The sequence below is a fragment of the Lissotriton helveticus genome, chromosome 12 (genome assembly GCF_964261635.1).
Source record: "Lissotriton helveticus chromosome 12, aLisHel1.1, whole genome shotgun sequence".
Taxonomy (NCBI): Eukaryota; Metazoa; Chordata; class Amphibia; order Caudata; family Salamandridae; genus Lissotriton; species Lissotriton helveticus.
In genome coordinates, this window is record NC_136073.1 from 821,636,864 (window position 1) to 821,652,147 (window position 15,284).

A 15,284-nucleotide genomic window follows, 5' to 3' on the forward strand; every position below is an offset into this window, starting at 1 on the left:
ACAAAAAGAGGTTAGTATTTCACTTATGTTCTTGGATTTTCGTCACAATAAAATACACTGAACATATTCTTCACAAAAGTTATTTACAAAAGTTTAAGCTATTGCCATTATAAATTACAATACCTTTTATTTAAGTATTAATTATTTAAAAAATTAAAAGCCATTGTTATTTGTAATATCAATACATCTAAGTCACGTGAATACAACACATATTGCATTACAAATGCTATAGGTGTCGCAAGTTATAACTATTGGCATTGTAAATGACAAAGCTATTATTTTTGCTATTTTCAAAACCAACACATAAATAAAAAATGTGTCATTTACAATACCAATAGCTCACACTTTCCTAATGCGAGACCTTATGCATTGCAAATGCTTGTTAATTACTCCATCCCGATTCAACACTATAATAAATGCACTCATCTTATATCTATTTACCTCTAACCCTGGGTTCCGGGGTAATGCATCGCTGTAAAGTACTTGAACATCTCAGTAGTGGTGGTAAGCTTTGTACAATAGATGCGATTCTGTAATCCCTGTATAAATGCATGTCTCTAATTTCTTTATAATCAGTGACTAGTGACGTACTCAGTTGCTGATTATAAAGTTATGGAACTCCTCGATGACTTGCAATATACCTGTAATGTATGGCAGGGGGTACTTTATCCCTTATATAAATGGAACTTAAACTAATTCAGGGGGCAGAGCTACTTACACAACCTCTATCAGTAAGGCATCCCCCTCACTATTAAAGATGAGGTACTGAGGAGTTTTCCCTCTCACTGCTGCTGTTTTGTGTGGAAACCTCCTGAGTCATCAAAGGCAGGAGCGCCCGACCAGGTGTGCAGTGGTTTCATTGGTGGAGCCACAGCTCGGAGTTTAGCCGAAACCTCAAAGACAGTATCATTAGCATGTCTTTCTCACGTGAAGGCGACGGCCATCTTGATATATAAAGCTTCTCTGTTCAGTACAGCGAGTTATTGTAAACGTCTACTAACGGGGTTTACTCATACACAACAATTATAAAATTAGCTTTTTTAGTGGTCGACAAAATGAAACGTCCAATTTGCTTTGTTAACTAACATACACGTACATGAAGTGTTCGTTCTATCTAGACTGAAAAGCATATTTCTAAATTGAAAGTGCATATATTTATATTTTACTTCATATTAAATGTGTACATTTTTCATATTAAATTTGTACACTTAGCCGAAATAATGGCCGACCAAGATGGCCGACCAAGATGGCCGTTATGTTTTCTATTTTAGTAACAACGAAGTCGCTTGCTGTTTGTGGGAGCGTCAGCCAATCGACGTCCGGGGGCGGGCGCGCGCGCTCCTGTCACAACCGCCCTCCTCTTTGCACAGTTGAGTGAGGCGGCAGAGGCTGAGTTGTAGTCGGAGCTGACAGCGAGGGAAGAGCGGAGCCTGCCCGGACCCCTGGCCGCCTTAGCATCCGCTCCCAGTCCCTGCGCGAAGATGAGTGGCGCCCGCAGCCTGTGCACCCTGCAGCAGCTGAAGCCCGAGGCGGACTCGGTGAGTAGGCACAAGTGCGGGTTGTCTGTATTTGGATAACACCACTGTCATAACTCCTTTGAGCCCAGGTATGGCAAAAATAAATTACGCACTTTTCTGTTTTTGCTTCAAATCCCTCCCCTGGGCTCTAGCTATTCCTTTCTCTCGTGTGTGAGAAAAATGTGAAAGCGCTGTGTTTTTTTCTGTTGAATTAATGGCGCTGGTATGTTTGTCTTTCATCCACGGTGCCGGTAACTGCCTGACTCTCTGATTAGACTTTGCTTTATTTGTTTAAGTGGAGCGAAAGTGATCGTATTAAAAATATTTGTACTTTTAAAGTTATAATTAACCTGCCATGATGGTAGCCGTAAGCCATTAGTGATTTATGACATATTGGTGATTTATAATTTACACCCTAAAGTGACGAATACTGTAAATGTACCCCTCTCTTAAGAGGCCAGTTTTTGTACAACTTTTGAACAACTTTAGCCTTGGGCAAGTTCGAATTGGCTGTAAATTGCTTGTAATATTTTAGGTGGCATTTGCTGCTGATGTCATGGGGTACTAACACACAGGTTATTGCTTCGTTATAGATGACGCATTATAACACCTCCTTTATAGTCCTGTGAGGGAAGTACAATTTAATTCCACTAGGCCCTGGATGTATTGCTTGCCAGGATTGTAGACCGAATCGACTTTCTGCCTATCAATGACTGGTGTAGTGAGGTTTCAAGAGGCGCCTCTGGTCATACGTTGATTGCAGAGATATTTCTGGGGGTGCTCTGCCAGAGACAGCTGGGTTACACTATGGTACAGGAGGTGTATTGGCATAGTCTAGTAAAGGGTTGGGTTACATCAATTGACGTAAATCGCACAAAATACAAGTGCAGAGTTTGGTTGCACCGAAGGCCCTTGCCATTGTCTTAGAACACACACAGTGTCACGGTAGTGCAAGTTTGCATTCAACCGCAGGGATATCTGATTCAATCACATAGTTTGAACCTTGGTTTGACCCAGATAGTTATGGGATATGTCCGTGGGCAGAATTTTTTCAAAGTAGTGAATTTTCAACCGAAGGGAGGACAGGCTTGCATTGTAGTTGTTAACTGGTGCTTGTGTGCATTCTCAAAGTGTAACATAATATGCATTTACAAAAGCTCACCATGACTCCAGGGTGCTGAATAATACGTTTATTGTTAACCAGTTCAGTGGGCCTCATCTCATTGACCTGAAGGATGAAAGCCTAAATGGGACTGCGTGGATCCTATAAGGTCAGACAGATTACTGGAGTGGATGCATTCGCCCTCTGAGCCACCGGACTTGACTGGTCTCAGCAGCACCCCTCTTGCCTACGCTTCGAAGCTGGGTGTGCCGTAGTATATGAGGTAGCTTTGTGCTAACTCCCTAAATAACAGGTTTTGCATGGAGCAGAGATTTGTGGCTGTTAGCGAGCAGCCTGCGAGTAATTCTGCTAAGGGCTGAATCATATGGCTTTCTCTAAGCCGCAGCCTTTGAGAAAATACACGTCACAATGGCTAATGTCGCTAGAAAATTTCAGCAACCCTCACATTTTTAGGTTAGCCACCGGTTTAAAAAGTATTACTTTAATGTTACCATTCAACAAGCATGGGAGTAGTTGCTGGCAAATATTACTCAGTGGATATTTAAAGGTCCATCTGGCGAATGATGTAATGCATTTCAAAACTCCAGGTGACATCATCAAATAAATCAACTAACTAGAATGCCTGTTGGTTAGAGATGCAGGACAGGGTAAAGAGTGCAGTGTTTTTCCCTCCACGTTAGATGGCTCTTTAACTTCCACAAAGACGGCAGGAGTCCTATTGGTTTATATTTGTAGAGTATGGCTGTTTAATATTAATATTGCATGCTCGCATGTCGTTTTCGGTTGTATTTTGCGCTTGTACGATGGCAGTGCAAGATCTGGGGTTTGTGATTAAAAACAATTTGTCGACCATTTTGACTTTCGGGCCTCTGTAACGAGTGGATGACTTGTGATAAAAAAACTTCTCCCCAAATTCGCCAGAGTATGGAAAGGCAGTTTATTTTCCTACAGTATCAAGTCATGAATAGCGGTGACAAGTACGGGGCATCCATTGAAGGGGCCCCTTACTCACCATCATATGGATAGGCATCCTCTGCAAATATCAGTTTCCTTAGAGATGTATTTCTGCCTGTTCTCCACGATTCTTGCTCACACACAAGGTAACTTCACCCATAGGTCAGACAAGTCACAGTTCCAGAAGCACAGCATTGTTTTCTCACACCTTGCTGTGCAGCAACATGATTGGAAAACCTCTCTAAAACACAACACCCAAATGTTCCACATAGGCTACGCTATAGATCCAAACTCTATAGACCATGCACATCATACAGGATAACCTAATCCTTGACTGTACAGAAGCATAAATGAGGGTCAATTGTAGTATTCGGCCGCATATAAATGCTACGTTATGATACTTAAAACATAAAAACTTATTGACATGAGAGATTTTACAAATGACTGCAGCGTAACAATGTGGATGAGCCCAGATGCCAGCAAAGGCCTTGTCCTTCTCTTAAAACACTATACACACATACTGTATAGCATGCCTGAACACCTTCCATTCATTTATTATTGTTTGAATTTGTTGGGCGTTTAGCTACCCAAAAATCTTTTCCCGGCGCCAAAATTTGAAAATTTGAGATTTTCCTTCTGCTCATCTGACTGACAGTTTGCTCGCCAGGTACATAACAAACCTGGGTTTTAATATTCTTCCTAAGAGTGTGCCGACAGTGACGTACATCCATATCCAAGTGTAACGCTCTCTTTTACGTCAGAACCGATAAGTGCTGATGGCCATACAGGCCTGGCTCCATGCCCGAAGCAAATCTTCATGTAAATAAATGATAATGTGGCGGGCTCTTGTGAAATTGGCAGTTTCGATGTTGACAGCCACACCCGTCTGAGCTAAACAGGGTAATCTAGAGTCCTTGTTAATTCCTTGGCATGCATTGAGGGATGACGCAGCCGTGTTTTTCGGATCAGAAGTGCATACCCAAAGAGATGATATTCAGTCGCTTGGTAGCCATTTCGTTTCCCACATTACCAATGCTGTGCTTCCTTTGTCCAGTTTAAATCTGTGAGTGTGGTTATGAAGGTTTTATTATTTTTATTTTTTTGGGGGGTTGAGGTCATGCTTTTGCCTTTCTTACACTTTGTTATTGGTTTACCTCTTCCTCCTGAAATCAGACAAATGTGGATACAAGCTGGATTTTCTTTTTTTCCCTTTTGTTTGGCCTAATTTTTATGAATAAGTGATACTAAACCTGCGAGGGATTAAGAAAGTACTACATAGTTCTTGGCCAATGAGGAAACTGCATTTTGGGGAGATACATGTTTGGAAATGCAGATAAGTGTGGCAAAAGGTATTGCAAATATTTCGAAAGGCCGACAAAGTAGTGGGAGTATTGCTGTTTACCTCATTTGCATTATATTACTCCCTGCTACTAAAATTGTCTTGGGAGTGTCCATAGATGCTCTTCGAGATACCTCTTATGAATTAGTAAAGTCCAGCCTTGGAACAGTTTCTTTAGGTGTAGGTGGCATTCTAGCTTGTAAAACCGGCTTTGTGATTCACTTATCAGTTTTGCTGGAAGGAGTTTCAGATGTATGCCCTGCATAATCTTGGTGAATAATTGACAATATGGGTTGCCCAAGTTCAAGATGATTGCTCAAGCAGGAAACCGTAATTTAATGCAGACGTTCTCCAAAATAGTCACCAGCCCAAATTAATACAATTGAGTTTAAAACCCTACATTTTTCCACTTAAGTGTTAACATTTAAATGTTAATTGAATTCCCCGTAATTGGGTGACCTTGTTGGAGAGATTGCCCGTTAAGGTATATTTGAACTTGTGATAGAAGAAATATTGTTAATAAACTCAATATATTTAACTGTTTTGTAAGGTATCTTGGCGCTGCACAATCCAACCATAAAATAAGACCTATCAAAGTAAATTCCAAAAAAACTGAATGAGAAAAGTGTGAGGTATAACAAAAATGTAAACACTAATATCATTAATCTAAAATATACAAATGTAAAAACAGCTAATTAAATAACATCAAAGGCCACTGCAAATTAATTGTCCATGTAATTTGCAACAGCTTTATGTACCTACATATTTTTTTAAAGAGAAAAACGTTTAACTTGTGCAACATTGTAATATCAAAATAAAGGGGCCGATTAGGATGGCGGGGGCAATCCGCCCGCCATCCTCACTGAAACGACCCCCGCCAAATTAGGGTGGCTGGGTGGTCCGCGGCGGACAGGAAGACCGTCCGTCGCTTTTCCGCCACGGTCGCCTTGCGACTGTGGCGGAAAAGGTCTAATATGGTGGCGGTGTCTATCAGACACCGGCAGCCATATTAGGATGGGCTTTGGGGAATGCCTTTCCGAGGCATGCAGAGACTCCCTGCGGGGGCCCATTGCGGGCCCCCTGGGACTCCGGGGGTGCACATGGGGGGTACCTATGGTACCCCCCCGCATTTCAAAGTGCAACATGGCAGGCACCACGCGGTGCCTGTCATGTTGTGCTTTGAAACGCACAACATGCTTTTTTTAGTATTGCGGCGGGCGTTGCTTTTTAGCACCGCCCGCCGCAATGATAAAAATGCGGGATGCACCCGCCACTGTGGCGGGTGCATCCTAATTCAGAGGACGGGACCCCCGCCACTATGGCGGACGGTCCCGTTGTCCGACAGGATGGCGGGCGGACAAAGTCCGCCCGTCATCCTAATGGGCCCCAAGTCTTGATCTTAACCGGGCAACCTTATCGTCCTTGGCATGAATTAAAAAAGTGGCTATACTTATAAAACTGAATGATGGCATTTTTATCTGATCGCATGTGCACATCCTCTTTAAATAGAAGTGCCCTTCAGGGCAGGGGCTGCTAGGCCAAAGCTTTACTTGCTAGTGCTTTTATAGTTACGTTTTTTTTATCCTTCTGTTTCATAATTTTTTTTTTAACTGTCTTTAGGTTACAGTAATTCAAAGTATATATTAGATTTTCTTTGCGCCATTAAGAATCCGATTCACCTGTGAGGTACATTAAAACTAAAAATGATTATTTTTGCTTGATATAGGACTACCTTCCAGCTAGCAAGCATCTAATGCATGTTTTTGCTAAAATTATGTGTAATGGTTAGGTTTTTTTACCCTTTTTTTCTCCTTTATTTTTATGAGCACGTGGCTGCCGTATTTTGGGAGTGGCATTGTTTGTTTTTGTATCGTATGCTTCCATCAGAAAAAAAGTTGCACCAGTCTAGCTATGGACAGAGCTCTTTGGCTTTGCCAATGTTTGTCTTTTTATGGTGTTTGTGTTTTAGATCAAAGATGGCCAATGGTGAGAGAACTCTCAGATGTTCATGGTCAAAAAGAAATAGACATGCCCTCAAGCAACTTGTGCTTGTCTGAGGATCAGGAATGGCTCCTATCAATTATTATTAAATATTTAAATTCAGGCCTGAGCGCTGATTGGTATATGTTAGTGGAATGAACTGTTATGCTTGTGGTCCAATACATATTTAATTGCTATTATCTTGAGAAACGCTTAAGATTCACATTTTGAAATTCCACATTTTACAAACTTCTTTTCAATGCCACCTTGGTGTAGATCTGGCCAGTAGATTAGACTATCACGAAGAGCAAATATTAAATTGTGGGAAGGGGAATTTGTTCATCTACTCCAGAAATATGTTTTGTCCCTGAATAACTTTGACCACATCTGCACCTTGTTAACAAAATATAAAATGTCATTCCCTTCCTAAAGACCGGATGAAAGAACACTGGATATATGCTCCCAAGAGAGGTGAATTGAAAAAAGTTACTTTGGGCCATTTTTTTGGCCTATAGAATGGCATGTGTGCGTTTCAAGGGTTATATTTGTAATATTCTGTCTCCAGTAACTGAAATTAAACTTTCTGTGCTATCTCCTGCTAACTCTAATAGTTGGAAGAGGATCACGTTACTTTGTGAATACTTAAAGTCCCTGTTGGTAGTGTGGTTTGTGTGTGCATTTATTTATGCATGTGTTAAATAATTAAGCAGAAGCACCTTATTTATTTGGCTTGAGGTGTTTTGTTGCCACCATAGAATACACGTCTCCACTAGGTGTTTGCCCGCCTTTGCCTTGTGTGGTGTTCTGGCTTCCTGTAGTAGCAAATGACATGTTATAAAGTGAGGTCTGCCTAGCAGCTGCATGTAGAGTGTTTAATGGAAGCCAGAGGTGTACCTGCTCCTACCTCAATAAAGGGCATTTCCATCCTCCAGGTGTAAAAGGGTGAGGACATTGACGTCTGCTCCAATGTTTGATTCAGAACTAGGGTTTTTGTAATCCTTCCTGAACACTTTGTCTATACACCAATTAGTTGTTAATAACATACACAGTGAATGTGTTTGAGGAAAAGACACTGACCATTCACAGCTCTTTTTAATAAAAACATTTTGGATTATTATTTACAGTTATCGAACACCAACAGCCTCTGTTTTATTTACATTTATTTTTCAGTTCTATATAGCGCAGACTATGTTAGATGGGTGTCCAAGTGCTTTACATGAGAACAGTCATAAATTCATAAACACTTTAGTTTTGTTACATGATATATTCGAGAAGACCGCTTTGGGGTTGCAATTTATAGTCGGTCACAGTCTATTACTTTGAAGCAGTTTGGGTATGTTATCTGGTTCAATAATAGTAAGATGTGGGCATCCAGACATATAGCCTGCCCCAAGCTTTGCAGGAGTGCCCACTGCCTACGGGCCACTACCAGTTCATTCCAAGCTCATCTGGTGCCCCATCTACCAGGTTCACAGTGATCTCGTCAGGAATTCAGTGTAGTGACACCCCTCTTCTCTCCACTTTTGTTCCGACCTTTGGATGGAAATATTGATAATTGTATTAACATTCTCTATTACAGTGACACAGTGAAAAGTATGTATTTCATTATAGTCCATCTATTATTATGATGACTTAAGAGAATTGTGGTGCATGGGGGGGGCAGCCATTTTTTTCCTTTAAAATGCCTGCAGCTGACCTAGAATGGCTTTTTAAGCCAGTACCACAAGGTTGCAAACTAGAATTTGTTGTGTTGCTAGATCCAGCAAAAGCAGTTAACCACCCTACCACACGAAGCAAGGTAACACACCGTGCCGCCTCCAAGAGTGATGCCTCCACAGCTTGTCAGTCCCAGGTACGGATGCAGATCGATGCCCAGCCCAAGTTGCGCCTCATTTCAGGCTACTGTCCTGACGGCTTACGTGATTGTTAGAGCAGCCCCTTCCAAACCTCTGGCAGTTTTGTTGCGTTAGAAAAGGTAATGACTTTGGCAGCAGAAAGAGGATCGTCATTTTATCATGTACTATTGCTTTTACATCATCAGGAATATGGTATTGTAAAAAAAGAGATGTGGGTGACTCTTCCATGGGTTTGTTAGTTGGAGCCTAGCAGGAATGGTTTTGAAGGTGATTCACAGCAGCATCCTGTGTGAGCCAAATGTCACACCAGGGTGCTGGTGGAGTGATGTTGGAGCAGGAGTCAGAGTTGGGAAGTGGAGGTCAATCGATAATCTGTCTTGGAATCGAGCAAGTGGAAGGCCATCCTATTTTGAACAGCTGAGATGCAGGCAGATTGTAGCTTGAAGGAGAGAGAGTGGAAGGGTGAGGACAGAGAAGATTCTCTTGTTGGCAAAGAGATGAAAAGAGAAGTCATTGGAGGAAATCTGAAACTGACATTTTTATTTTATTTGTAATCGATTCGTGACAACTATGGACCCTGTTTATGAAGAACTGCGAGACTCTGACAAAGTGCCACTGACTGTATCCAGAAACTCCTGTCTAGGAACTGGTGTGAAAACCAACTTGTACTGATCCTTAAAAATGGAACTCTAAAAGAGGCTAGGCAGTGTGAGCACACTGCCATCCTCACTGTATGCATTACGACAGCAGAAAACATGCACTTCCCCAAGCCTGTCTACATGCCACATCGCCTCTATGCAGCACTTTATTGAAACAGATTGACACCAGAATTAAGCCACAAGAAAAAACTGTAGATACAGAAATCTTTAGAGGTAAAATCACCAAATAAAATTGGTAGGTCTATGGAAATGCATATTGTAAAGGAAGTGCCAGTTTAATTGAGGCTACGTGTATCTGTGAAAATATAGGCAATTATATCAAGCGCTTAAGTCCCTCTTCTCTGTGAAATGAGGACAATAGTCAATTCATGTACGATCTGGCCCTGATTCTCGGTCCCTTGCTTAGTATTAGGCTACAGTGGTTACTGTTTCTGCACCAGTCATCTCATTCTACACACATTGCCTCATCCGCAATCGAAACTGTGCACCCTCCAGATTCCTGGTCTGATCACCCATCACTTGAAAGTCCTGCACTGAAAGTTCTACAGTGCTTGGTTGTGTACAACCCTTTCAGCCAGGAAGATCTGCACCAAGCCTCATCCAATTGACGTCATCCGAACCAAGTATGCTGGGAGCTATCAAGGGATCTCTTTGTCAAAGTGGGTACTGTTTGTTCAGTGGTGTCATTGTGTGTCCTGCAATGGCCTCCACTATCTCTTTCCACACCTGTCTGGCACGTTGGCTTTTGCTCATTCAAGCATTATATCTGCTTTCCCTTGATTAATGTGCGCCATGTTTGTTCACAGCTCAATAAACAGAAAAACAAATGTCAGAGAACATTGTGGCAGCAGAGGTGGTCGATGCCGATAACAGGCCTGCGTGATGTGAAATGTAAAGGAAATTAAGAGAAAAACGATGGTTCTCAATGGAGTTTGTTTTTCAGCTGTTTGTTTTCAAGGGGTTAAACATGTATAGATTACTTTGTTGTTGTTGTCCTGTAGCAGCAGACCCTAAAGCTTTTGGGAATTGTGTACCTAATTTCACAGACGAGCCTAACCTGGTTGAGATGCATCACCTGTGATTAAACAACCGTGTTCAGTCAAAGGTCTAACCAGTCGCTAGGTCTAGTTTTTGTTGATTAACTAAAGTTAAACTAGCAATTGTAAAATGTTGTCTTTGGACAATGTGTGTCTCGCTGGCAAAGCAGGACTCTGAGGCCTACTGGTGTGAGTCATTTTACAATTGCCTCTCTACTGCATTCATGGAAGAACATGCTTTTTGTTTTAACTGTAAATATTTTACCCCTCTAGAAAAACAAAATACATCTTTAGTAATGAGCAATAGACCCTTCAAAATAAAAGATAGTACACAGATTTTTCGGGTCAATATTAAAGCATGAAAACTTCTTGTGTGTACTTCAAGCAAAATAAGCCACTAATGAAATATTTTTAGCCACCATTGAAATATTTTCAGCCACCACAAGCACAAAATCACATTGAAAGAAATATCGCAATTGCACATGTGAAGCAGCTGGCCCTCTGTTTAGCCTAACAGGTGTTCGTTGCAGGGGGGGGGGGGGGGGGGTCTTTTTTTAATTTTATTTATTTTATCAAATGTATTTTATTTTTTAATTTTTTAAACAGTACATGATTATCGCTCTGTACTTATTGAAGGATTAAAATGTAGTAGCTAAGTGATTTCATTTATATAAACTAAGCCTCAAAACTCTTCACTGTAGTTCCGAACCAGTACAGTAGGTCCTGTGAGCAATCTAACAGACGTGACGGGGATTTTCTGCAGTAATATCAGCGTAATCAAACATTCACAAATACAAAGATTGCAGATTAACAAGATTGAAAAAAATTAAATTCAACAATAAACACCAAAGGGTTCCTCTTGGTTGACTTTATTGTAGAGTATGTATTTCTATATTAAATACAGCAACAGTGGTTTGTTCTGGCATCTCAAAAGCGTTGAGAGATACTGTAATCATGCAGACATGCTAACACAAAGCGGGTTTTGTGGCAGTGATAGTGACTCGAAAGTACTGTGCTTCTGAGGGTAAGTGCTGTGAAGTGGTACTTCTTTCCTCCTGGCCCCAGCACCTTTATCGACACCTGTTTTGTGTTTATTTGTGTTCAATAGTAATAGCAAATATCAAACCGGTAATACAAGTGTACACAGGGGCGTGTAGCGATGTAATTAACCAGAAATATCCGTTCATGCCCATTTGGAGTGCCGAGGAAGGTTCCTTGCTATGGAAACCTGTAACCCTGCGATGGGACAACACGTCTCTGAGGTTGAGACGTCATTAGGATGGTTACTGTAGTGGTAAACAAAGCAAGTGTGGCGGTAAGCCCTCCCCTGGGGTGAACATGTCTTACTGAAGAGTTAAGAAGCAGCCGTCTGCATCAGTGAGCGCTCCTTGGGGCTTTACTAAATCAAAACCAAATAATTGACCTCACAGGTTGGTTTGGTGGTGAAGCCCTGAGCTGGTGAGGAGGTTGCATGCCCTGCTGGCCAGTCCTTTAATACAGTGCTGCATGCCTATCACTTGTTTCATTGGGAGATCAGAGTGGTACTTCATGTCTCTGGTACCGACTGGCTCCAGGCGCAGGGAAATCTGGTCGCGATCTGCCCCTGCGACCATGTTCATCAAGTTGAGGTTAAGGCCTCCCTCAGCAAGACTAATTGCCAGGTTGGCTTTCATTGACCGAGGAATGCAAAGTTATGGGTGGAGTGCTTAAATTAATCTCAGAGAAAAGTAATTACTTGGTGCCGCATTCCATTCCATTGTTTTTTTGATCTCTGTATTACTAGAGATAAGACTAGCTTCACTGGTACTGGAACACACTAACCATGGAGGGCACATTTTCCTACTTACTTCCATTACCCTACTTGAGGTGGGTGGGTTCTCTAATCCATTAAAACAACCATTTTATTCCATAGCTTTTTCCTAAAGTGCCTACCTCCCCTGCATGTGCAATGCACAGCCTTTGTTTGAAACGGGTGGCACGGGGTAATGCCAAAAGCAGTTGCTTATGACCAACCCTGTCGACCTGGTTTAGAATACGACTCTTAAAGATGGCGAAAGATGCGTGCGTGTGTTCCCTTCTGTTACATCTTTGGTGCGAGTTGGTCGACTGCCTGGGTCACCTTCATTCCCTGCTCAAATGGGCTTTTAATCTAATCTTCAAATTGAGGATTTTTGGTTCAAGTTTAAGCTTCTCTTACAAAGGTGGTGCCACAAGCAATATTTTGTTCAGTCCCCCCCCCCCCCCCCCCCATTTTTTGGGTTTCGCCTGCCGAAGGCTGCTGCGCAGCCTTTCAGCGCAGGTGAAATCCTATGTCGACACTAAGCACTTCGGGAACGTCCCCCGGCTCTCATTGGCTAGCTCCATAAATGGAGGCTAGCCATTGGGTGCCGGATCTGTCCGTCAAGGCCGGACCAGATTCGGGGGCGTTCCCGAGATTTTTTCCCAGGGCGGAGTTACGTTTTTTCCCGTTCCCTCCCCTTTCACTGAAAGTGAATTCAGATGCGCTGTCCATTCCCGCCCCCTCCGTGTGCCTTTCCGCCCCCCTCGCTGTCCTGTGCACGTTTCCCGCCGTCCGTGTCCTCTCCCGCCCCCCTCCCGCCGTCCGTGTCCTCTCCCGCCCCCCTCCCGCCGTTCGTGTCCTCTCCCGCCCTCCTCCCGTGTCCTCTCCCGCCCCCTGTGTCCTCGTAGCTGCTTGTTTTTTTTACCATCAAACCAGGGTTTTGGGATGTCTAATTTCCTTGCTTGCCTTAGGGCCACTGCAGTGCAGCTTTGCTACGACATTGCTCCTATCTTACTTTTTTATAAGCACTGCATAATGCAGTTTTAAATCAACGTAGTGACCTCTCTCACCAGAGACGTTAGCAACGACTATACCCACTTCTACTCAACATGCTTTTAGAAGGTTCATTCAGATTGTGGCAATGGTAGTTTAGGGATGTTCTGGAGTGCCGCGAAAGGCGCCTCTCGCTCTCCGGTGGGATGACATGCCGCCGGGGACCCTGCACTGGAAAAGAGATGTTAGGGACCTGTGCTGGCGCAGGATAATAAAATAGCTCACGTACTGAACCCGGAACAGACGAGTTCGCATCGTTGTCAGTCGGTCAACGTTGCCAGGAGGCGGTTCTTTCCCTTCTCTCCACCCTGAGCAGAAAGGTTGGGGTTAGTTACAGTCAAATACTTTGGAGGGATCAGGCAACATTGACGTAAAGTTTGATAGCAGGAGTCGGGGGGTCTGCAGATACAACAAAATGCGTTTTTAGTCTCACAATTTAGTAGTCGAGAAATAATTCGCACCGAGCCCCAGCGTATTAGGTCAGACCCGAGAGATAACAAACTGTGGCTTCCTCGTAAAGTCTCAGTTGGTCTAATTAGGGGCCAGTATGACTTTGAAAGCTTATACGCTCAGGTCGTCTCTATATAATCTTTATTTGCTAGTTAGAGCCTCGGAGTCGGAGCAGAGGCGGGGTGACCGGGACCCCAGCCCTGCGGTTGGAACTGTGGTGGGACAGTGAGAGGCGTCTGTCCCCATAGCAGGCACAGGAGTTGAGGACTGCGGGACCGACCCTCAATGAGGGCCCCCTCTCGGACCGCTGCCCCGCATGGAGCACCCGTGCGTTATTCCTCCGGCTAGGGAGGAAGGTGTCCAGTCACTCCCGAGTCCCTCTCCATCTTAAGCAGTCACACGAGTTGAGGCCGGCCGAAGGACCCTCAAAGGGCCGCTGTCACTGTCCGGCATTAGCCTCGCGCTCCTGTGCTAGCCGGCCCGGGAGGGGTCGCGGGACGGAGCAGTGGGTCGCTACGCCCTCTCCAGCAGGCTCGGGATTTGAGGGTGACCGGGACCCTGAAGGTGCCGCAGCCGCTCTGACAGCCGCCCAGCCCTGTGAGGTGCTCGGGTTACCGCGCGGGTGTCTGCGCGCACAGGAGATCCCCGGTGGTCAGCGGAACACAGGTTAAAAACTCCCGACTTAGGAAATAAAGCGCTTCGCAACAAGTACATGCATTGTTATGAACACAACAAACTTTGAGGCGCAACTCAATCTTCAGACTAGAATTCTTAGAACATATTTATAGAGGCAGCAACCATAAAAACTGTGAAGCAGTTACAGCTCGGTTTTACATTTGAAAGACACATCTAGCAGCTTGAGTAACAAACAATGTGGCTGGTATAAACAATCTTGTGACCAGTGTAAATTTTGTGTGACAGTTATATTACTTCTCCAAAGGCGAAACCATTGCATTGTAAATGCTTGTTTTTTAAGTGTTGCCTAATCTCAGAGCAGTAGTGTAACTGTCTTGTAGCCTACAGCGACATTTGGGACAGTTGTTTTGAAATGTACTACTAAAGGACGCCTAGCTCTTTCATGTGGTGTGTTTGAATTGTATCACAGAGCTGAAGGGAGTGTGGTTGTGTAGACGGGATATTCAGACGTTTTGCGTGCTCACATTATGAAATATACATTTTATTCATTTAAATAAGTAATTAAAGTCTGTTCCACTATCATCACATTTCTTGTGTTTGCTGATGAGAAGCTTCTACATCCTTCAGTTCACACCAAGGCAACCCGATAAAACGTACTAAGAGCACATAGGAAATTACAACCCCATCCTTACAGGCCACTTGTCAGACACTTCTTTCTGAAGCACCTGGTCAAGGTATGAAGTTGAATGGAAATATAACTACAGTGCAATGTGGTACCCCTTCTCTCATGACAGTAAATTACTTGTGTGGTGTGTATCTGTTTATCAAGACTGCAACGAGTGGTCGTCCTTTTTATTTTTTATTTTAAGAAAAATGCACGTAGAAGAACACCCTCCTATG

At 43.2% G+C, this 15,284-nt stretch overlaps 1 protein-coding gene across 2 annotated transcripts in view; it reads left to right on the plus strand.

The window, feature by feature from the left end:
• The first annotated feature begins 1,352 nt into the window (after nt 1–1,352).
• The window catches only part of TUFT1 (tuftelin 1), a 51,602-nt gene continuing 37,670 nt past the window's right edge, over nt 1,353–15,284 (plus strand). Inside the window, exon 1 of one of the 2 annotated variants that reach the window (XM_078669647.1) lies at nt 1,353–1,538. In XM_078669647.1, coding sequence (XP_078525773.1) covers nt 1,482–1,538 — 57 coding nt within the window. In that variant the 5' untranslated portion in view covers nt 1,353–1,481. The remainder of the gene's footprint in view (nt 1,539–15,284) is intronic. The other variant, XM_078669646.1, reaches the window with a different exon arrangement.